Source organism: Passer montanus, unplaced genomic scaffold (genome assembly GCF_014805655.1).
Source record: "Passer montanus isolate IOZ18808 unplaced genomic scaffold, ASM1480565v1 scaffold122, whole genome shotgun sequence".
Classification (NCBI taxonomy): Eukaryota; Metazoa; Chordata; class Aves; order Passeriformes; family Passeridae; genus Passer; species Passer montanus.
The window spans coordinates 1288429-1313131 of record NW_024358945.1 but is presented as its reverse complement, the minus strand read 5'-3'; the positions used below and the strand labels follow the sequence as shown (position 1 = coordinate 1313131).

At 43.5% G+C, this 24703-nt stretch overlaps 1 protein-coding gene across 1 annotated transcript in view; it reads right to left on the bottom strand.

Moving 5' to 3' along the window:
• ST8SIA1 (ST8 alpha-N-acetyl-neuraminide alpha-2,8-sialyltransferase 1) overlaps positions 1-24703 on the bottom strand; it is a 100957-nt gene that overhangs the window by 52951 nt on the left and 23303 nt on the right. The window contains exon 2 of the mRNA XM_039698250.1: positions 21750-21894. Within this exon, the coding sequence (XP_039554184.1) occupies positions 21750-21894 (145 nt within the window). The remainder of the gene's footprint in view (positions 1-21749; positions 21895-24703) is intronic.

The following is a 24703-nucleotide window of genomic DNA, read 5'->3' as shown; positions in this document are numbered from 1 at the left end:
TAAAGAGAGAACGCTTTGCAACATTATTCACATAAAGCATGGAGCAGCAGTGACTAAGCTGGCAGTCACTTTTAGCTCCAGCTGTACTTTAAGTAGGAACTTCAAAATGGTGTGATCTTTAACAGCTTTCTACCCAGCATGATGTCACTGCAAGGGAGCACTTGCTTGGAATTAAGAGAACATTTCAAATTGCTGATGTGACCTTTAATTCAATAGAGTCAGCCTCCATATCGCCAGGACAGCACAGTGTGGGGATTATGGAAAAAGTAAACCAAAAAAAGCACATTTGTAGATTGGAACAGACTATTGACTGTATTTCATAGACAGTTTAAACAATGAATGCTCTGGCAATGGCAAGGGTATCCTCCCTGACAAGACAAAAAGGATAAATAGGTGAGAAATTCCAAAGATCTGCAAGATTTCTGGATCCAAACTTTACAACCTGCAATGCATTATGATCCCAAAAATTGATTTAAAATTATAAAAAGAAAACATCATTTGGTGATATTGTGGGGGTGGGGAGGGTTTCTCTTATTCCAGGAGATGTTACAGTTTCCAACATTTCCACAATTGGGAAGTCTCAAGAACAACTTGCATTGCCTCCTAAACAGCTGCATTTAAATGCTCTGTGGAGTGCCCCAGGCCCATGGAAATGGTAGAAAAAGGAAAAACAGTGTACAAATTCCTTGAGAATTAGCACGACCAGAACCTACAAACAACTGTCTCTGTTGGCTTCCCTTACCCCCTTCTCATTTTCCTGGGTGCTTCCTTTGATTTCTTCTGTTTAAATCCTGGGTGATAAGGCTAAACCTGGAGTCACAGGGCAAAGCACTGAACCCTTCCAACACCCACAGCAACACTCAGCAAACCTTTCCTTTTCCCTGAGCTCCTGACAACCCCAGATGCCACGGGGAGGGCAGCAGCATCCCCTGGGTGGGACTGCCAGCGCTGCTCTGCCCTGCCAGCCCCTCTGGAGGCAGGGGCACAGGAGCCTCCCTCCCACTGCAGCTGGCTCAGGTTAAACACAGGCACTGCCCAGGCTTTACCCGGCCAGGCACTGCCTCCCAGAACGCTGGCACCAGGTGGCAGAAAGACACAGAGGAACAGCAGGTATTCCAGCAATTTTTCTGTTTCTCAATCTGCTCCAAGCCTGAGCAGAAAAGCTGTGTATCAACCTGTAAACACCAGGGCTGCATTAATAAAGTGCTCTAAGCCTAAGCCAAAAAATGTGCACCAAAACCTTTTCAAGTTGTGACTGTGTTGCATGGAAACAAGGATGATTTCCACTTCTGGGAGGAAAGCTACTTTTTTAATGTCATGCAAATCTATTAAACAACACAAGCAGTTATCTTATGATAGTTTAATGAGTTTTCCTGCAGGTCTGGGAAAATGCAATATAAACTTCAAGGCAGTTCATCTCCTGCCTTACAGTGCACAATATCCTGGCTGAGGAAGTTACTCTCTGCAGGCACACACTAACTCTCACGCACAAAAGCTTTAGCTAAAGTGAACAACTGTTACATTCCAGGCAGAGAAACTAAGATCAACCCAAAATATATGACTACCGAATGACAAAGTCCTCCAACTCTTGCCTGTACGTTCTCCCCAGTGATTTCAAGGTGCACAGTTTGAGTAGCAAGCAGAAACCAGAAGAGAACAGGGAAAACTGCAAGGTATCTGCTTACTAATGTCTGGTGTAAGGAAGGTAAAGAATGTTGAACTGTTCTCTTGTGGCAGGAGGGGACAACACAGTCAGCAAGGAAAATATGTGCAGATTTTGCAAGAGCAATTATTGCTCAGTAAGGGGTACTGTTTACTTTTCCCAGTTTTACAAAAGGTTTATCAACAACTTCATGTTCCTCAAAATCTTATTAGCAAGACACAGTGTATGCAACAAATAAGGCTTGTTTCAGCTTATAAAAAATAAAAAGGGCTTCCAATCCTAATTGCAGAAAGGACAATAACACTTATAGAAAGGAATGGATCTCTGAATTCTTGATCCCATTCATATGAATAAGCAGATACAGCAAAGGTAATTAATCAGCTCCTAGAGGCATCAAAATATGGATTTAGTTATCATGGTAGGTATCAAAGTAGCAACACACTTCATTTTGACAGCTCATCAGACAATGAACCTCTACAAGGAAAAGATCCTCTCATCAACAAGTGATCCTTGCCTTTCCCTTACCTCTGAACAGTTCAGATGAATCACTGACATATTTGGTTAAAAAAGACATCAAAGACAAGTAGCAATGATTGAGCTGTCCAGGAAATTTGGAATTAGAGTTTAAACACTGAGATTGGTTTCTCAGCAGTGTGAAAAGACTGCTTATGTTAATACTTGCACACTTCCATTTTTTTCTCCTCTATTAATGATAAAAATTAAGCCTCTTAAAGTTCCACTTACCTTATCAATAAGGAGGCAAAACATAACTTTTAAGACAAATTTCAGACATCAAAAACTCTAAGTTTTACAACAGATATGGAGGTTATTTAACAACGTATCAACCTGCATCTTACATCTTTAGTCTATCCACACAGAAAACCATACGGCACATGATCTGGCTGATGTAACTAACAGGACATGAAAAGCTGACACACAAGGCTTGAAAAGCAAATAACAGCACACCAAGAGAACAACACAGACCTTGAAGGACTGCACATCAGGCAATGGTACAGGTCTGCATTTAGAACACTTTCTTCAGGGCAGTCTTTCTGCAGAGAAGCAGGGGCAAGGTTAAAAGCCCTTGCTGGAAAGCCAGAAAGGAGGTCAGCAGCAGCAAAGGATTTACACATAACGAGTGACTACCGACTTGTTTAAAAAGCCATGTTTACCAAATAAGGAAGCAATTAGAGGGAAGTGCAGTGCTATGTAATGTCATGTCTAAAGGTTACGAAAACAGAAGTTTAGAAGGCCAAGGAGGTAAAGGGGAATAACTACTGCAATTACAGAACCAATGAAGTTTCCATTAGCTACTTCATTTTCTAGTAATGAAAACAGAACACCTTAAAACATTATCACATAGGGGCACGAGAATAATTAATGAATAACTTATCATGACTGATTTGAATGAACAGCAGTCACTTCTACATCAATAATAAAACACTCAGCAACATAAGATTAAATGGGGAGAAGTGTCATTTCATTATATAAGGGTATAGCTTCCCTAAAAAGTAATCAGAAAATGTCATTTTTTAGCAAGCTTACACAAAGCCTTATCCAGAGAAGAGCAACAGAGCTGGGGAAGGGTCTGGAGCACAAGTCCTGTGAGGAGCAGCTGAGGGAGCTGGGGGTGTTTAGCCTGGAGAAAAGGAGGCTTGGAGGAACCTTCTCACTCTCCACAAGTACCTGAGAGCAGGATGCAGCCAGGTGGGGTTGGACTCTGCTCCCACGTAATGAGCTACAGCAAAGAGGAAGTGGCCTCAAGCTGTGCCAGGGAAGGTTCAGGTTGGGCATCAGGATGAATTTCTTCACAGAAGGGTTCGCCAGGCTCTGGAGTGGGCTGCCCAGGAGGTGGGGGAATCACCATCCCTAGGAGCCTTCAAGAAACACCCAGCTGTGGCACTCACTGCTCTGCTCTAGCTGACAAGGTGGAAACCATTCAAAGATTGGAATTGATGCTCCTGGAGGTCCTTTCCAACCTAAACAATCCTGTGATTCTGTGAAAGTATTTTTGGGGCTAATCCCTTACTGAGAGGGCAGCCAAACGGGGGCCAGGCCTGAGGGACCCAACCCAAGCCAAGACTGCACAATTTGCTTTCGGATCTGAAATCTGACCTCGCACAAAGGCCTCTCCTCGCTGACTCGGTGCTTCCCTTGCTTTTAGCACCAGAGAACTCACACGTTCTCCCGCTCCAGCCGGGCTCTCTGGTGCGGTTTGTTGGTGTCAGGACCCTGGACAGCGCCGGGATCCCGGCCCGGCCTCCCTCAGCCGGGGTGACTGCATCCCCAGCAGAGCCTGGAACTACCCCTGCTCCAGGCTCAAACTGGAGAACACCACCAGAAGTCTCAATAAACTGCAACTCTCTTCTGCCAGCTGAACAAACAGCCCTGGAAATAAAGCTCCAGACTGGATTTCCCCACGGAAAGGAGGTTAAGCATGGGAAGGGACTGCCCAGGGAGGCGTGGAGTCACCATCCCCAGAGGAGTTCAGGACACGACTCAGTGCTAAGCTTTAATTGACAAGCTGGTCATTGGTCAAAGGTGAGACTTGATGATCTTGAAAGTCTTTTTCCAACCTTAATGATTCTATGGTTCTGGGAAATCACAGAACATAGTCCTAGCTGCTAGGACATCATATTTTGTTATTTTTAAGGTAGGTTTTGAGCTTCCTATCAAGCTAAAACAAATTTTGTTTTTCACTTAAAGCAATTCCCAAACCTGCTGCAAATCCAGGGTAAACTAATGAACATCCAGAGCAGCAGGATGCTGTTCGCACAATGGGAATGGATTGAATACTCCCTGAGTAATAAGCACTACACAACAGCAAGCTACTTGAGCCTAGAGCCTCTCCCTCCACTTTGTTTTTGGGACCTACTTCAGCCTCAGTTTAATGGTTAGGCTGAGGAGGGACAGCTTCCTATCAGCAAACATTTGAGCCTGGTGACCTGGAAGAAGATGGGGTAAAGGAGCAAACAGCTTGGAGTGTGGCAGCAGGGAGTATCTGAGTCCCAGCAGGGATGAGAGGTTGTTAATTAGGCTCATGCTGAACCCACTGTCAGTACTTGCCAACATACAACAGTAACACTAACATGATGGCTGCACTTTCCATGCAGCATTTCCCAGGACATCCTTAGGCCAGACTTGTTTCTCTGGCTGAGAAAATTACTCCATTCTGCCTCTTATACTCACTCTGCTGCTTTAGTTTTCATCCTTTTACTGAGATATGTCATAAAAGAAATGTCATGATCTTTCACCTTTTGAAACCTGAGTTGTCTGATTTTGATTCTCCCCCAGAATTAAGCTTCTACATTTTCCCTTAGCTTTCTTTATTCACATGATGGGCCTCATGGAAGACAGCACAGGTTAGTCGTTGGCTTTTGATAAGATATATATAAAACCACAGAATGGCCTGGGCTGGAAGAGACCTTAAAGGTCATTTTTTTGACACCTTTCACTAGCCCAGGTTGCTCAGAGCCCCACCCAGCCTGGCCTTGGACACTTCCAGGGATGGGGCAGCCACAGCTGCTCTGGGCACCCTGTGCCAGGGTCTCACCACCCTCAGAGTGAAAACTTTCTTCCTAATAGCCAATGTAAACCTACTCTCTGTTAGCTGGAAGCCATTCCCTCCTGGCCTGTCACTACATGTAACTCTGCCCTCAGGTTACATCTTCCCAAAGGATCTCTAATTTTTTTAGAGCTCTCTAAGTCAATTAAAGAGAGATATTGAAGAGTTGTTGCTCTCCACACATGCTTAGATAGCCTTTAAAGGGCAGACAAAAATGATTGCAAAATGACTTTGACTGTTGTACAGTATATTCTCAGTTATGTCCAGCCAAAAACGTCCCACTTGCAGAAACTGGGTTTTTTTCCCCTAGGCATAGAATCTCTTATAATATGACCTGTAATCAGAAAGTCAGTTCAGGTCCTTTTCTCTTTTTTGTATCACTAGTAAATATTCTACACAAGTGGACCACCTAGTCCTTCCATTTTTTGTCTTGGTCCTCTGACAATGTCACTCACAATGCTTAGAACCAGCAGATAATAGACCATCCCACTGCTAACAACCAAGTTAGCAACAATACTGTGCTTTTTCCCCCAGCAAGCAAGATTTTAGTGACTCTAGAATATGCAGAGACCAAGTAGATTAAACAGATTCCTTTTAAAAGCAGACCCCTTGTAGTGTTACTTACATTTTCCTACCTTTCAACATAGATCTGTACTCTTCTCACCACAAACACATAGGACTGTCTTGGACTGCCAGAGCCTACATATCCTCTTATTTTTCATTCAGCTTCTCCCCTTTGTCAGCAAAGCAATGGCACATTTGGGTGTCTCATGTCAGGGTTAAATCTCAAAGAGAAACCTTCCCAGAATTACTGAGTTTCACTGAGCTTTTGTATGAAAATCTTGGCCTATGAAGTTTGTAGTCTTTCATAAATCAAATCAAGATTCAATTGAAAAGTTTATGGATTATTAATAAATTAATGTCCTGCATTTTTCATTCATGAAATAGTTTAGTGGCAAAGCTCCAACTTAAGCAGTGAGAATTTTCAAGGTTTCATTAAGCCTGAAGAGGATACTTGTAGATACAACTGACTGGCAGACTCTGCACTCCAAATATTCCAGTGAAGAGGAGGCTGTTTTACAGCACTTTGCTAAAGATAAATTAGCAATGATTCTACATCAGAATTCAAAATGGGCAAGTCTTTCACAGTGATTTTGGCAATGTGGTGGGTCACAGGCTACACTGTTTTGTTTAAATCACTTCTCCCACTCCTACTTAAAATTCAGACATCCAAACTCAATACAGCAAAGAAATGCAAAAGCTCCACTGAACTCACAATAATTCATATGTACCAGGACTCCACACAGAACAAGAACAAAACCCCACGTGTTTCAGAGCAGGACCTCTACTCTGTCAGTCAGCCAGGGGTGGAAATTAAACATTCCCTCAGGAATTTCCCTCTGCAGTCTCAAACACTCTGAATGCCACTCATCCCAGGGCATGGTCTAGGGAACAGCTCCTCACAGTTTGGGGTATTGGGTGAGTAAAAGGTGAAAAAATCCCCTTTCCAAGAGCATTGCATAGGAGGATGCAAGGTTCCAGGCAGCCAGCACTCAGCACTTCTCCCTTTCTCCCAGCTGCCACACACAACAACCTGCTCCAAAGATGAAGGCACACAGGCAGGCAGACAAAAGAAAGGGGTTTTTTGTCTGTGTGCTTGTGGCAGAGGTTGCTGTGAAGGACAGACCTCTAAGGCAAAAGCTCACACTGCAGTCAGACAAAACCCCCCTCTAATTCCTAACAAAGTATGTGTTCATATGAAGACATCTAAAGCTCTAACATGGAGAGTTTTCACCAGAGATTTCCTTGGTAGATACAACATTGTCAGTTACTTCCAAAGTGCTGAATGATGTAATTGTATATTCCTATGTATCACACACATCTACAAAGAGAGGCTACAGCAATAAAAATGCAATTAGAGACCATAACATCTGGGAATAAGCAATAAACAGAGAAGACAACAAACTCCAAACACTAATGAAAAAAATACTGCCATGATATTGTAATAAATATATGAGAAGAGCAAGTGCTCAGTGCTGACCGAGCAGATGAGGTAATAGCCCACACAGCTGATTGGATAAGCCTGAATTCATTTTCTCTAAACACTGCTGTAATTTATATCCATTTTCACAGCCACAGCCTTAAAGAACCTAAAGCACAAGAGTAAAGCTCAGTCATTCAATTAACAGCCCAAGCAGCTGCGAGGATAGAAATTAAAATAATTTCCTCCATAAAAATCTGTAATTTCTACAGTGAATTTTAAATTTGAGATAATCTCTGTATGAATTCCAAATAGATGATAATTTAGGCTAGCATTTCTCAGCATTCTGATTGCAATCCGGATGTGTGGTATGTGTAATTTCCGTTTGAATTGTTCACAGCTTTCCAGGATTTGGCCTGGGATCTGATCTCCCAGCAGCCTTTCCATGGCACTCTAAGCACAGAATTCCAAAACCCAGAGAACCTACAGGCTGCAATACAGCCTCAACTGCATCTGCTTTGTTTTCTGTTCCTTCCCTCAAATCAAAGTTTCTCTCCTCCATCCAAACCAAGCTACTGCAAGTCCCAAAAGAGTGGGAAGAATATAAAAAGTACAACGTAAATTGCTCTTAACACACCAGCAAAGACAAAAATAATTTTCACTCAGCTCATCATTTTTGCAGAGAGCTTTTTTTATCCCTCGAACAAGTAGCTAGACATCCACTGAAGGCAAAACAAAGACATGGCAATCAAAAGACAAATTTTAAAGTAAAACCCGTGGTTTTTAAATTTACTCTGACAGGAATTTGGAGTGCACTGCAAGTTAAGTGGTAGTTAGGCATATGTTAGTGAAAGGAAGAAGATTCTGAAAGCATCACTCCAGAGGAAATGCTCTTTGAAAGACTATCAGTTCTGGTGGAAAGGCTACTCAAAGCCAACTGCATATCTTTCACATTTTTTACAAGTTGTACTGTATTTAGCTTCTTTGAAAGCTCAACAGGGTATCAATATATTTGCCAGAAGATGGAAGAAACTTCCTAAATGTACAGGGAAAAGGGCTATGAAGCGACTGACTTGGACTGCTGCCAAATCAGGAATCCTGCACAACTTATCTCCCTCAGCCTTTCCTCAGAGAGATGCTCCAGTCCTCAAACCATCTTGGTTGCCCTCCAGGAACTCCTGTCCATGTCCCTCCTGTCCAGAGGAGCCCAGAACTGGACACAGCACTGCAGGTGACCCTCACCAGGGCTGAGCAGAGGGGCAGCATCACCCCCTGACCTGCTGGCACTGCTCTTCCACTGCACCCCAGGACACCACTGCTTTTCTTCTCCTCCAGGGCACTGCTGGCTCCTGCACAGCCTTTGGTCCACCAGGACCCCCAGGTCCTTCCCTGCAGAGCTACTTTCCAGCAGGCCATCCCCACCCTGTGCTGGAGCTGCTCCTCCCCAGGTGCAGGACCCTGCATTTGCCTTTGAATTTTGTACTGTTGTTCCCTGCCCATCCCTCCAGCCTGTCAAGGTCCTTCTGAAGGGCTGGCCATCTCCTCCCAGCTTTGTGTCACCAGTGAACCTTCAGAGTAAGCAAACTCAGATTCTGCTCACCCCTGACGTAACTGCCTGCTACCCCAACCACAGAAGAGAAGTGAAACCTGCCTCGTGGGATCTGCAGAGAAGGAGTGCCCTGCAAGAGCCAAGTATATAAAAACCATGTTTTTTAATAAAAGCACTTGGCTTTTATAAAAAAAATGCTACCTCTCCTGACAAAGTTTGTTGTATCTGCGTTCCTATACCTTCAAAGCCACAACAGAGCAATCAGAATAACATGAGAACATTATTTCACTGTGTTACTACAGGGAGAAAAAAGCCATCTAGACAACAAAAGAATAGGCAGCAGCAAAGCAACTGCAGCTCCTGCCTGACACCAACAATGAGCAAATCACTTTACAGTTCAGAAACTGACCATGAACAGCTCGTTTCTGGAACAGTTATTTTCTAGAACCCTTTGAATTTCACTCCAGGTGTGCAGATTCCTCTGGTATTGGACCAATGGAGTAATACTCCCATGGAAGGGGGCTGCCTGTCTTTGTGCAGGATTCCTGTGCCCACAGCAGCACAAAGCAGAAGTGCCAAAAGCACAACACTGTGGGAAACGGGAGCAAAATGGGATCTGTGCTCCTTGCCTGCATCCCTGCATGGACTCTGTCCCTGAGGTCTGTGCAGGGACTGCACACAGCGTGGCAGCAGCCCAGAAAGCACTGCTGGGAGTCACCTGGTCCCCTCACTGTGAGCAAAAGGCCAGCCAGAAAGAGATCCTGATAAACACTGAAGAACAGCAGCAGCAGGTGGGGAGACCTGGGGGCTGCCTAGGAGGGAACACAGAGACAAAAGTATGGTGAGAAAAGCAGGATAAAGAACTGAAGCAGCAGAGCAGGGAGCCATCATCATTCTGCACCAGAGAAGGGGACACTGATGTAAAGGAATTCTGAGGGTATCAGATGTCCTTGACAAAAGCCAGCACAAAAGTACACTGGAATGAGAGACTTTTGAAAAAATACTGATTTCCTCTCACTCTTTTACCTGTAACAGAATTAACCACAAATACACCTTTAGGAGAATGTACATGCTAGTTCACCTTACTTCTATATTACCAAAGTCCCTGCTGCTGTCAACAAAAGGGGTATTTGCTGTTGTTTTACAATTTTCCCCCTCTCAGTCAGACACCAGCTCCAAGTTCAGCTCAGGCATGGAAAGATCTTGTCCCATCTGACAGGCCAGAGTTTTGCTCTTGCAGATTTAAAGACAAAGTGTCTCTCATGAGAACTTCTGTAATCAAGACCTCTCTGCGAGGTGTCTTGGCAAATCAGGTTTGATTTTGATCTCTTTTACATTGTCATCTCCATGGAGAAATTAAGGGTAGCACAGTCATGTAGAACATTAGCTCTTGACAAATGTATGACAAAAACCCAATTAAGCTGGTAACACTATTTAGGAGCAGGGCAACTTACAGCCCAACCTGCGTTTCTGCAGCTGGAGATGCTCTGAAGGAATGAAAATGCAGCTCATCACTGGGAAGACAAAACTAAGTGGGATATGAAAGAAGCTCTGCTGAATAAAAAGGGCTGCACTTTTGCAAACTCACCTATCTGTAAACATCTGTGCCTGAAATGACTTGGCAGAGGTGCTCCACCAGATCCCTGGCACTGCAGCTCCCCTCACAGCCACCAGTGCAGAGTGGGCACCAGCCACCACACTGAGGTCCCTGCCAGGTCGAGGTGGCAGTTCAGGTCACCTTACCCTGGGCAAACATCACCCTCAACTAGAGCTGGCAGAGAGAATCAAGTGCAGTGTTCCATAAAGAGAGAGCCAGCAGTGCCCACAGGAAGGGGAAAGAAAAGAGAAAATATAGCAGGGACAGAGTTATTAACATGCATTTTACAAACCAAATGAGTGTGAAAATCAAGTTTACATGGTTAGCAAGAGTAATATTGCATGGAGGTAACTGGCATATCAAACTTCAGAGTACAGGAAAAATGGAAAGAAGGGCCAAAAGCTTATATTTAAAAGAATAAAACCAGGTACTATATCTTGCATAGCTAATTACTGTGAATGAGGAGTTCCTTGCAGGATCAAAATGCTAATAAGCAAGCAAGAAGGATCTAATTTACATTGGAGTAGACCCATGCTGAACACTTTCTAACTTTGCCTTGACATTTTTTACCTCTGATGAACAAAGACCCTTTGAAAGCACAAAAAGCAAGTTTCTGGTCTACTTGGAAACGTTCTTTATTTTGCAGGCTTCACATAACAGCAGGTTTCAGAAAAGTACTCAGCCTTACAAGTGCTCAGTGGGAGCACATATCAAACTTTAGAGGGAAACCAACATTGCTAATTATCACTAGACAGGCTTTTTCTACAACTCCCTTGTCTCTCAGAGGGTCTACTCTCAAACAAACAGATATTCAACATGAAATTCACAAAACATGGGGACTACCTTGGCTCTATGACAGCAATCTGGTGTAAATGCACACCTGAAGATGATAGTATCTGATTGTATCTCATGAGAATGTTGCAGAAAATAATGTAGAATTGGAGAATAGTTTGGGTTGGGAAGGACCTTGAAGATTATCGAGTTCCAATCCCACTGCCATGGGCAGGGACACTGTCCACTAGACCAGGTTGCTCAGAGCCCCATCCTTAAATAGTTCCAGGGATGGGATATGCAGAACTTCTGTTTCAGTACCTCACCTCCCTCATGGTAAAGAATTTTTCCCAATATCCCATCCAAACCCACTCTGTCAGCATGAGGCCATTCCCCCTTGTCCTGTCACTCTAGGCACTTGCAAAATGTCTCTCTCCACCTTTCTTGTGGGCTCTCTTCAGGCACTGCAAGGCTACCATGAGGTCACCCCAAAGCCTTCCCTTCTCCAGGCTGAACAACCCCAATTCTTCCTGCTTTCCTCCCAGCAGAGCTGCTCCACCCCTGTAATCAACTCTGGACTCACTCCAATGAGCCCATGTCCTTGCCATGAAGGAATCCTCCTCCGGTCACACTAGACAAAGAGACACTAGACATTCACTACATAAAAACTATGGCTAATAAAGGCTAAGAAACAGGGGAAAAGGAAAACCAAGTAAGTAACATTATTTGTTATACAAGAAGCCACAATACCAAAATTATGAGTCCTTAGCAGAATTGCACTCAGCAAAAGGTTACAGGGCTAAATCCTGGCTGTGCTGAAGTCAGCTGGAACACTCTTCTGTTGACTCAGAGGTAACCAGGCTTCACTTCCCCTATTTTATCACATACTTTATTACTCATTTTGCCACCACAGCTCCTTCTGTATTCATATATTGGCCAGATTATCACAGGGGCTCTCTTGCTCTTCCTTTTTTTTTTTGTTTTTTTGTTCTTTGTGTGAAGGAAAATGAATAATGGTCCAACATCTCTATCTGCTTACTGTGTGGGAAAAAGGGATTTTGCAATATTTCTCCCCCACAAACTCTACCTGAAGAAATCCTCATTATAATTTTCTCCAGAGATCTTCAGGCATAGATTTACCCATGCAATAACACCATGCATTGAATTTGAATGACCATGAAGTGCCTGAGGGAATTGTTATAAAGGCATCATACTAATACAAGAATTATTTCTTTGGCTTTCTCATTTTGACTGGCATAATACTGGATCACAGAGCAGATCTCTGTAGCCTTTGCTTTTATGGTCCTCTTTCACCTAAACTGTCTCCTACTGAGCCCAGTCCCAACACTTATATTTGCAGCATTGCTCCACAGTACCAAGCTACACTGTACATAGAATAATCAGCAACACTAAATACAAGCTTGTCCAAGCAGAATTAAGCTCTGCTTTAGTATTTGGTACTGATGTGTTGTACCGCTCCAAAGGATAAATCTGAGAATATATTTCTGAGGGCACCACATGGTTAATTGGAACATTTTCCTTACAGACCATTAGAAAAACAAAAATATTCAGAAGTTTAAAAAAAACCCAACTATTTGAGTAAAAGACTTGTGGTTGCTCAGCCTAGAGAAAAAGACTGTGGGGAGACTTGATAGCAGTCATATGTGGAAAAGAGAAGAAAAAAAACATCTCTTAACTTATAGCCAGGGGGCACTTCAAGCTAGATGTCAGGAAATGTATTCTGTGCATAAGGGCAGCAACTTACTAGATTGGACAGCCTAGTGGGTTGTGGAATTTCCATGAGGAAGCTGCAAAAATTATTAATTATTTCTGAAAAACATGAAAGATGGTAGACTTAGATTAGATGTTAAAAAGAAATGGATTCTGGAACAGGGTGCCCAGAGCAGCTGTGGCTGCCCCATCCCTGGCAGTGCTCAAGGCCAGGCTGGATGGGGCTCTGAACAACCAGGGCAGGTGGGAGGTGTCCCTGCCCATGGGGCACGAGAGGATTGTCAAGGTCCCTTCCAACCAAAGCATTCCAATGTGCTGGCAGAGCTGCCAGCCTTGGGGCAGAGGCCTCTGAGCATCCCCTGCAGACAATGGCTTGGCACAGGTTCCACTGTGATCCCACATGGTCTGCCTTGTGTTTTGGTGCAGCCCTGCCTCGTTGTCGGGGTTTGGCACTGGCCAAGCACCAGGCACCCACAACAGACACTCACTCACTCCTTCCCTGCCACAGCTGGGCAGAGAAGAGAAAAATTAATGAAGGGTTCATGAGCTGAATTTAAGCCATGGTCTTGGACTTCAACCATCTGCAAAGCCAGATATGTTTTTATGAAAATTGCTCTTCTCCACAACGTACCCAGACTGGCACTGCCAACTGCCCCCAGCCCCAATTGTCCATGGCTGGCAGAAATCTCTAGGACAGTCTTTGAAAAAGAAATTATAGGGGGAAAAAAACCCGACACCATTTCTGCACTGAAAAGAACTATTTCCTTCTGCACTTGGGATTTACAGTTATATTACACAAGTCCAAATTCACTGGGCCATTAAATGTCAAATGTTGGCTCAGTTCACACCAGAACTCCCAGTTTCCTTGCCTCTGCCTGACACTACAGACTAACCCTTTGGCCACCACATTCCAAAGCCACCTCAGGTTGGTAGCGACTGGCCAGTAGACAATCTGCAGCACAGATTTAACTGCCAAATTTGTCCTTAAAGACTGCACATGCAGGATTCATGCAGTGCACCCTGATGGAAGGAAGTCACTTGTGCATTATTTTCCTGTGCCCAAAATGCCACTTGGAAGCCAGTGCCTGCTGCATGGGAATCCTTCAGGTGATAAAAGCAGCTCCAGGAGAGAACCACAGCCCTTCCCCTCCATGTCATATCAGGTGATGAGGACTCTCAAGCAATAATGCCTGGCTACATTAAGTCCATTTCTGACCTGTGATGCAGCACAGCTCTCATTACATGTACAACTGGGCTTACACTCCCTGCTAAGCAAGAACACAAAGATTTCTTCAAAGTCACTATATAATCTTCCTACAAGATGTTTAACTTTGCTACCCCTTCTTAAAGCTTCAGCAGTGGCATAACCTTCCCTAACTTTGTCCAAGCCTGCAGACTCCACTAAGCCACATTTCCATCTGTATTTAGGAATATGTGGGAGAAGGGGGAGCTGCATCTCTGCTACACAATAAAGACCTTCTGAACACAACCTGCTATAGTCAGTAAAATTTACATGAGCCATATCAAGAAATCAAATCACAGCACCAAGTAAAAGTTATGTAACATTCCATAAATTCCTACTCATTATTCTGCCAGGTGTAAGAGCTGGGCATGAAATGGACCCAAACCTATGCCTCAAATAAGCCAGTACAGGTATTAAGCCTATTTTAAGCAGCATCTCACCAAAACAGCCAACTACTGCAGAGAGAAAATTAATGTAATGTGCTGATCACTGAATAATTCAAATATATAGGCACATATATAGTAAGACATCTTTAAACTGAACAAGATGATTTGTAATAACAAAATTAATAAATAAAATAAAGGCCAAGAGGTGGACAGCATATAAAGGGTAAAGCTTTCTCTAGAAGCAAAGGTTACACTGCACCTGTAGGTGGAAGTCTCAGTATATAACAAGTTCACTGCCAGAAAAACCTCTGCATGGAGAAAATCTGCTTTTAGTATCTTACCAGGTATATACAACTACAATAAAACAAAGCAAAGCGTGCTGCCTTTGGGCAGACACAAACCCACCCTTATTTCTATTTTACACCCCCAGCCAGGCAGCTAATGTGCCCTGGAGTCACTTAGAGCCATCACAAGTCTGGTGTCCCTGCAGCTTCTCATCTGTGCCCATTTGCTTTAATTCTTTTGCTTGCAACAGTTCCTGTTTCTAAAGCAGCAAGTTTATGTCCTCATAAAGCAGATGAGCATTGACAAAAAAACCCATAAAATTCCCAGGGCCTCTATGTCCCTCTCTGTTTGCACTTCCCACTTCCTCTTTAAGTTCAGCCTTTTTCCTCTGTGCTTGGCAGCTTGCAACAGTTCCTGTTTCTAAAGCAGCAAGTTTATGTCCTCATAAAGCAGATGAGCATTGACAAAAAACCCATAAAATTCCCAGGGCCTCTCTGTCCCTCTCTGCACTTCCCACTTCCTCTTCGAGTTCAGCCTTTTTCCTCTTTGCGTGGCCATCCCACAGCATAACATCTGTAGCTGTGACCAGCAGGTACTGTAAAATGACCCTCCAGGGAGAGCATTTCAGCAGTGCAGCCAGTGAGCAGAGACAGGAGCTCCTGCATTACCCAGGAAAGAGTGATGGATGCTCAGTCAGCCTTGGTTTGAAGCAGAGGCTGAGTCAGGGCAGCCAGCCTCTCTGCCTGCAGGGCAAACTGACACTGCAGCCAGATCCAGGCTTCCCTTTCTCTGTCACATGTGGAAAGGTCAGCCTCTATTTATGTGTTGGCACTGACCTGGCCTTGCATTACTGCAGATAAACCCACAAACACCAGGCTCACCAGAGGCAGCCTGGCTGCAGACACTCAGCAAGCCATGACCAAAGCCCACACCAACAGGGCACAGAAAGCAGCTCCTGCTGCACTCAGCTCACCTCCACAAGGGCATGTTGCCCTTCCTTCATTTAATTACTTCAAATTAGACACGTTCCAGCTCAAGTTTTCCAGCACAAATTGGATTTTCACCATCAGGTACGTCTGCCCTTGTCTCTAGGGAGCAGTGTCACAAACACTGACTCTTGCTCAGCTGAGCAGCCAGAGCAGAGGATGCTCTACTACAGGTACCCTAACATGCCACACAACTTGGTCCAATTACACAGCTCTTCATTAGTAAGGATGGAAACATACTGAAGATAGGGGCTTCTCTTAACTACATATTAAGCCACATTTTTGTTTGGATAAACCTGATGCTAATGGCTAAAGATTATCCAGGGCTGAAGGTGATGCCTTAAGTTTTAGCTTTCATATTATCCAGACTCTCTTCTGAATTCTGAACTCTATATCAAGTGTCAGCAGTTCTCCTCACAGCTCAGTCACACAGAACAATCCTTTTCCAGCCCCAGAACCAAGGACACTGCTGCAGCTTCAGCCCAAAAAGTGCAAACAACAGGGAATGGAGGGGAGCAACCTGGGAGGGTGGGACTGCATCACCTGGAGCTGGAATTGGACAATTAACCCAATATGGAAATGGACCAAAACCTATAAAAGTGTGAGAACTCCTGACCCATCATCTCTCTTGGGTGCAGCGCTGGCCAGGCTCTTGCACTGCCCAAGGTGCATCCTTTGAGGCCTTTTAATCAACCCCTGCTTTATTCTTTAACTCTGTCCAGCCTCTCTTCCAGGGAGCCTCTCAAGGCTCATGCTCCAAAAGAGCACAGCAACCCCTGCTTTATTCTTCAACTCTGTCCAGCCTCTGTTCTAGGGAGCCTCTCAAGGCACCAAAGGGTGGACTCATGCTCCAAAAGAGCACAATTTGTCAGACCTACAGACAGTATTATATTTCCAGTTTACAAAAAGCACTGTCTAATATAATTGCTTGAATAATAAAATGTATCAGTTGCTTTCCCAAAACACAATTTACATTTTACAATATCTAAATACCTCTTCACCTTTTACTATACAATGTTTTCCACATTTTCAACAACTAATGTTTATCACATTTTCATTTCGAGTCAATATATGTAGCCCCAGTAAAGAACAGAGTTTGCATATTAATGTAGGCATAAGGAGCAGGAAAAAGATGAAGGAAGAAAAAAAAAGATCAAAAGGGAAAACACCAAGAAATTTCCCCAAATCCTAACTAAATACAACTCTGATGTACACAAGGAGATACTATTTAGGCAACAGAATAAAGGGAAATATAAATTAAAGCTGCTTAAAAGAATGTCTGTAGACCTAAAATTTATATCCATATCCAAGGCATCAAGAAAAAGTACCACAAATGACAGCCAATATTTCACTGTATTTCTCCAAGCAGTTCTTAATTACAGAGCATTACTGAGAACCGAGTACACTGCTAGCAAAAAATTAACAGAGCACATCCAAAATCAACAGCAGGGCAGTAATTCCTGCCTGCAGCCATCAGACCCTGGCGCACATTGCCAGGAGGCAATTGGGTGGTTTCCCACTTGATCCAGCTTTTGGATCACCTGGGTCTCAAATCAGTGTTTGCCTAAGGAAGGGAGCACTGTCCTCCTGGGGGGGCTGACTTCCCTCACACAGCTCCGGAGTTCCAGTCCAGCCCAGCAGCTCCCCTGAGCCCACCTGGAGCCTCCTGCTGGAACCAAAGGGTCCTTCCCTTCCTCAGGATGTTTTTTCTGGTGTTCTCAGCATGCAAAAAGGGAAAAAGCCTGCAGACTCTACACCAAACTCCCTTTCCACACCTGATTTTCCCCCCCGCGAAATAACTACAGATTATTCTACTTGCTGCAGGCAACACAAAATCTCTAGCTAAACAAAAGATGTTGTGAGCAACCAAAAACCAAATAAGCTCCCAAAATTTAACAGGTACCCAGAATGAAAAATACAACACACACAGCACAATCTTTAAGTAAGTCACTGTTACCCAACACACCATACAGAAAATCCAGAACATGTCAGAGAATGTCTCCATTTTCCATTTACAATTAGAGCAACTTTTTCTCTGCCTTTATATTAATGGTGGGAATTTAAACTTTAAACAAATATTTGTATTGCTTGTGTGATTTGGAAAAATGTCATCTTTCTCCTGATCACAAAGTACCCAGAAACAGATGCCACATCTCCCAGGGTTTTTTTTGTGGCTGGCAGTTATTCCCTTTGCATTTCTCCAGCACCATTTGTGATGACTGTTCATGAGGAGCTCAGTGCAGGTAGCCACTCTTGTAACAGACATCTTCTCCAAGTGAAACTTAACAAGGGATTTGAGCAGCCGAGGAACCATAATTTAGTAATTTAAAATAATTTACTAGTACCTAAAGTGTCTAACTGCTTAAGTGAAATACAATGGAGCCAGAATTTTTAATTAATTTCATTTTGCCAGATTAAAAAGATAAAGTTTAACTTTTGAGATGTCTTTTACAATGTATATTCACTCCTCTACCCTCCAAAACAATACATAGCAGAGTGAAAAGTTACATTTGATTTAACTGGGGGTTTTAACCTCTTGGGAGGTGGAGAAGGGTGGTGTGAGATATTTACCTCAGTTATTCCTTGCTATAGGCTTTTGCCAACAAACACCAAAAATCAAATATTTGCACAGGAACCTGACTATCGGGGTGAAGAGTTTTTTCCTCTCCAATAATAAAGATAGTCTCAAATTTGGTTTTGAAACTAAGGAGGACAAAGAGAGCATGGAGCAAAAAATAATTACAAAAAACCAATTGAAACTGGTGCTTGGTGCATTTCCTAACTCCAAAGCAGCTGAGTGCTGGTTCACACATCTTTCACAGGGTTTTGAGTTACATCCAGCTGCTGCTGGGGTTACACCCTGCTCCCAGAGCAGCTGAAAGCCCCTGCAGGACCCCTGGAGCCTGGCCCCAGCATCCCAGCCACTCCTGGGGTTACATCCTGGTTCCCAGAGCAGCTGAAAGCCCCTGCAGGATTCCCTGGAGCCTTGTCCCATCCCAGCTGTTCCTGGAGTTACATCCTGGCTCCCAGAGCAGCTGAAAGCCCCTGCAGGATCCCTGGAGCTGCTTCCAGCGCCTGCACTTCGTGCTCCATACAAAACCCTGCCTCATCAAATTTTGTCCTCATAAACTGAAATGGAGCACTGAATGACTATTTCCACATAAAAGCTTTTCTCTTTTGCAAATTTCTCCTTTGGTGGTTCAAAAACTAGAAAAAAGAAAAGTAGTAATATAATCACTCAAAGTCTGAGGAAAAAAGAGGCAGCAACAGAGCTGATAAAGAAACCCCAACAGCTGAAGTATTACACTAAAAAAAAGTTAAAATGAAATGTTGTAACAGCACCAAAACCTTTCCACCTTTTCACTTCAAAGAAAAATTGAAAAACTAATGAAGTGATTCTAAATTTATATTTTCATGAAATAGCATTTCTAGTGGAAAAGCACTCTGTCAAAAAATGTTGACCCAGCTGTAAGAACTTTATCTACAGACTGCTCAGAAGAAAAATTCTTCTATTTTGTATTGCTCACATTCAGAAATAACTGGCATTTTACATGTTAACTTTTTATTTATTTTTCTATAACATGAAATACAGCAAGTTCCTTATTTAGTTTTGAATTAAATTATCCTATAAGTTAGTCACTGGTTCAGGACTGAGAAATCTCCTGCAATCATCAAATTGCTCAAGCCCAGCAATGAGGATGGAGTAATTTTTATTTATTTCAGAGGAAATTATTTTTTGATTATATCAACATAGCTGTAGCCCTTTACATTCCTGTTACATCCTTATGGCATTTCAGAGTACTAACTGTGTTTTGTGAATTGCTTTAAGCTTCTGGATACTTTTGAAAGGAATCTTCAGGAAAATTGCTTGCGAGCAAGCTAATAATAGACACCACTCTTCAAAGCAGGAGCCTGAAAAATTTAGGCAAGTACTTCTCTTGAAACAAATACAGAAGCAGAAAAATGCATTTAAAAATTTACTGCAAATAAATCCTCCTTGGCTTTTAAGCCTTCCAGGATTTAGTCTGATGAAGGCGTACAAAATTCCTCTGGGCAAAATGCATGGGAACAATACATCAAATTCGAGGCAGTGGTACTTGCAAGGAAAGGAGCAGTAATGAGCAGCACTTGTCAGAAACAAGCTGCCCATCATCTCAAAGGGACAGCATTCCTGGGTGGAACATTCTAGGGCTGGAACACGATGAAAATTCCCCTTTTCCACAGCAACTCTCCAGCAGCACCCAGCCACCCCCTCTGCAGCCTGCTCCTCAGCCTGACAAGCCTCAGGACATGAAATCCCAGCTGCTTAGCCCATGCTGGGCCCCAGGAGCTTCCCTCTCCAGGATTTCCCAGACCTTTACTCTTTATCTCTACTGATGAACTTTAGGACAGGTCTCAGGGTCCTGGGGACCAGTGGAGCTGCAAAGACCATGTCTCTCCAACCTCTGTGAGGGAGCCCATCCAGCAAGATGCCCTGTGCTGTGAAAGGAGGCAGAACACCTCTGTGGCCAAGCAGAGTGCTTGGTTTTGATCAAAATAACCTCAAATCTGAAATCCCCATCTGTCACAAACCAGCACCCTCCCTCTGCCAGCCCAGGTGGGGCTTTCCTGATGCCTTGGACAGGACACACTCTGAGCACATCCTGCCAGCACCTTGTGGTGCAAAGCTCTGCCAAGGATCCTGATTTTCTCAACAGAGCAGCAACAAACCCCAGTGATCATCATAAATAAAGCTTACAGCCACTGCTCTGCAACACGTCACACTCCCCATCAGTGCCCAGAGCCCAGTCCAGCTGGGACATCCCTTCCCAGCTGGGACACCCCACCTGCCAGGCAGGTTTGAGCACCTGCTCTGTGCTGAGCTGGGGCAGGCTGAGGGGGCAGAGCTCCATCTCCCAGCCCACAGCAGCAGGGACAGGTGGCCACATCGAGGCACCCTGAGCAAGGCTCAGCTGGAACAGAGCTCCTCTGGACAGTGTCAGCACAGACAGGGGCTGCTGCCATCTCCTCTGCCCCACACTGTAGCTACCCCTCACTCCTTCTCCATCAAACTAAACTCATTCAAAGCAGTAACCCTGGTTTTGAGATCTAAAAACTACTTTTAGGCCATTTTTTGTTTAATTTTCAGGATGAAGTTAACATGTAAGGACTCCACTACACATTCAACTGAAAGAGCAACAAATGAGAAGCCCTGGGTGAATGACTCAACACTGGGAGGCTGAATAAATCCCTATACCTTGAATTTGACAGGTTAAAGTAGCCGGTAAGTCAATTAATACAGCCAGAAGTTCAGCTTTCTTTAAGTGTGTAGTTACATAAAATATTTGTGTTCAACATACAAAATTCAATATAAAAAACTCACTATTTAATATCAGCTTCTGTATTAATTAAAAATACAAGAAGCAGCCTAGGTCAGTATTACAAATTGCCAGCTCTCACAAAACCCTGCACTTCACCCAAAGCACCTTTGATAGACATTAATAACCAACCCCTTCCAACATTCAAAATCACAGCAAGAATCAACAAAGTTAAGCTGCTTGCTCCTCTTGTTGGGCTTACATTGTTTGCCACCAATGAACTTCATTAACCTGGAAGTAACTGGGGACACCTTCCCACGAAGCTGTGTCCCCTCCTGGCTGCACAGGTCGGAACTGAAGCCACAGCAGGTGAGGGATCAGGCTCACAGTGACTGCACCCCCTGACTGAAAGGCAGAAATCACCCTCTTGAAACAGCCAGAGCCAAACTCTTCAGAAATCATGACAGGTGACCCAATTTCACCCCTTGTGTACATTCCAAAAAGCAGCCAGGGAAGTATTAACATTCACATAACCAAAATTTTCAGAATGCAGAAGTCAAAAAGCAAATGCTGTTTGGTATTGAGAAGTGAAGATACAACTCCTTGATTACCCTTTAGCCTATTTATACTTATTTGAATCCCATTACCATTTAGCATTTTAATACTTAAAATGAAAATAAAACATGGTTACTAACCTGTGGGAAGAGAGAGTAAGTTGCATTGTCAATTGTGACAGAATATAAAAATTCCCCATCAAACCAGAGGTTCTTTCCCATGGGGGAATTCATCTTTGTCATGGCAAAGAGCTGCCCAGGGTCACAGCATTCTTCCAGCAGCTTCCTAGAGAAGGGAACAAAAGAGTAAGGGCTATTATTGGAGCCTTGTCACACCTTTGTTAATCATCACCCCTCACATCCGTGTTCCTGCTGCCCGCAGGTAATCCCAAGCCACACTTCCCAGCCAGCAGATGAACCATGGCTCTTTTTTTTTTGCTTACATAAGAGCCAGAAAACATTTTATTTCAGAAAATCTTAGGCCCGCAGGTAATCCCAAGCCACACTTCCCAGCCAGCAGATGAACCATGGCTCTCTTCTGGCTCTTATGTAAGCAAAAAAAAAAACATTTTATTTCAGAAAAGCTTAGAAAAAAAAATCTAAATTTTCATTCAGACTGACACACAAAAGAACCCCAAGATTCAGCAAAAGAAACTCCATCCTAGACAGCCTGTTTTAATGGGTAAAAAACTGGTCTCCAACACATTCAGAAATCAGATAAGCTCATTTGAAAACTCGATCCAAGGTACATAAATGTTCAGTACCAAACATTTATGAAGAGCAGGCCTCCTAAAGCCCCACAGTTCCATAAGCTCATTTGAAAACTTGATCCAAGGTACATAAATGTTCAGTACCAAACATTATTTATGAGGAGCAGGTCTCCTAAAGCCCCACAGTTCCTTAGCTGGGCATGGCAGTGTTGGCACCTCTCTCCAGTCCCTGCCTGTCCTTGTGCTGCATTCCCAGCAGGGTTAGAGCCTCCCAGCTGGAGGGCAGCCTGAGTCACCCAGTGTGATGGATATATATAGAGAGTGCCTGTACTCGTTAGTGTCCCTGCTGAAACTCCATATCCTCTCACTCCCTCGTGGCCCAAAAATACTTCTCAGCCTGAGTAGAAATTGGAGAGTTGGTGAAGTGGTTGAAGGTTATCCTGAAAATTCTGTACCACAGCACACTCAGCAATTAATATCCTAAACCACAGACTGATGGAAAGCTCTAAAGGTCCAGAATATCCTGTATTTCCAAAGCCTCAATTATCAATTAACAAACATCAATTATTAGTGCTAAAATGGTTGGTATAGCTGTTCTCTGCACTAGAGATTTTATTAAAAACCATAAAGTGATCCACAAAAATTGAAATTTAAGCATATTTAAAGTTTTAAAGCTACTTTTCAACTCTAGAAATTGATATTTGAAAAAATGTTGTATTTCCCTGTCACAAATTAATTTTGCCATAATCCTCTGCAAATGTGCGAGTATTATTTTTCAGACACACTTCAACTGGAGTAACAACAAATCCCCAGCAACAACATCCCTCAGAAAGTGGCAGAGTCCACAAGGCTGGCAATGCTCCACACTCAAGAGGAGGAGCTGCTGCACATTCCCATCCAGGTGGGATTCCCCAAAAGGCTGGAACAGGTGACCATCAGAGGCCCCTTCCCAGCCTGGCAGGCGTGGCTCTGGGGCTGGTTTATGTCCCTCTGAGCAGGGCTCAGCACTGTGCCAGCCAGAGGAGCAATTCCCACTCCAAGAGCACCAATGGCTTCATCCACAACCTCCAAGGAAAGGCTCCACATCACCCTCCTGCTGATGCCCACATAAAGAATTCAGCACAGAACAGTGAAAAACAAATTACAGCAAATTTGAAATCTCTCATTGAACAACCTTTGCAAAACTGTAAAACAGGCATGGAACACTGTCCCAAACACAAGATCTCTCAGTGGAGATTTTTCTGGCTATATGCAAACCAGTTTGCAGATTTTGGAAAATTATTTCTCTCTCAAGTGGAAAGAAAATAATTCTGAGTATTTTTCTATCCCCACAGCAACTCTTACAAAAAAACGTAAATTAATCCAAGATCAGCTGGAGCCATTTGTTACAAAACTGTATAACACAATTAAACTTTTCCAGTGAAATTCTTCAACTCACACCTCCTCTGGAAGTCTGGTCTGAGCAAAAAGCACAAAGAAACCCCCAAATAACTTAGTGGAAAATTATCTAGGGAATGTTTTACATTCATAAATCCTCTCTTAGCCAGGGTACCAGGGTAGACTGAAGAGCTAAGGAGCAGCCCTTCGTACAAGTCCCACCCTATTTATTAGGCGAGATATACATCCCTACTCCTTCCCATCCCCTCAAACTCCTCCTTCCAATTCCCATTGAATGCTTCATTAATAAACCTACTCTGAAAAGCAGCAGGGGTCGCCTGGAAAGGCCACAAATAGGCAGGCCACTTGTTCAAGAATGAAGCTGTGTGTAGGAACACAAATCTTGTGCACTCATGTGTGCTCTCCATCAGAAAAGAATAATTTATTATAAATCTCTTTCTGATCCAAATCCCAACATCACAAAGCAAGAAAAGCTTCATAGGAAAATTGAAAAGCAGAATGGATTCAAATACAAAACTATAGCAGGATACTTTGCAGGATCAGGGAGACTGAGCTATTTGCTGAGCTTGATTAAGACATACAGCATAAATGTTATTACAGAATGGGCAGAACTGCAGCAGCTTTCCGACAGCAATCACAGCTCTCTGCAAGCATTCCTCCACTCACACAAAAAACAATATGCTTTTGATTCAAAGTTCTCTCCAGAGAAGACCTGTAGGTGAGAGGACTTAATATTGGGATTGAAAAGGCATTGGGGGCCCTCGGACCCAGGAGCACTCAGGGGGCAAATCTCTACTTGAGAGGAGCAGGAGAAATGTTCCTTGGGGAAATTTCACTTCAAGCCCTCAGATTTCAGCTGTAATTGGGCACCAGGCAGGTCATTAAGCAAAAGGCAGCCTCAGCAATGAGATCTTAACCTGAATTCATTCACAAAACTTTCATAAAACTCCCAAATAATTCTCCACCTTAAGCTAACAAACTTTGCAG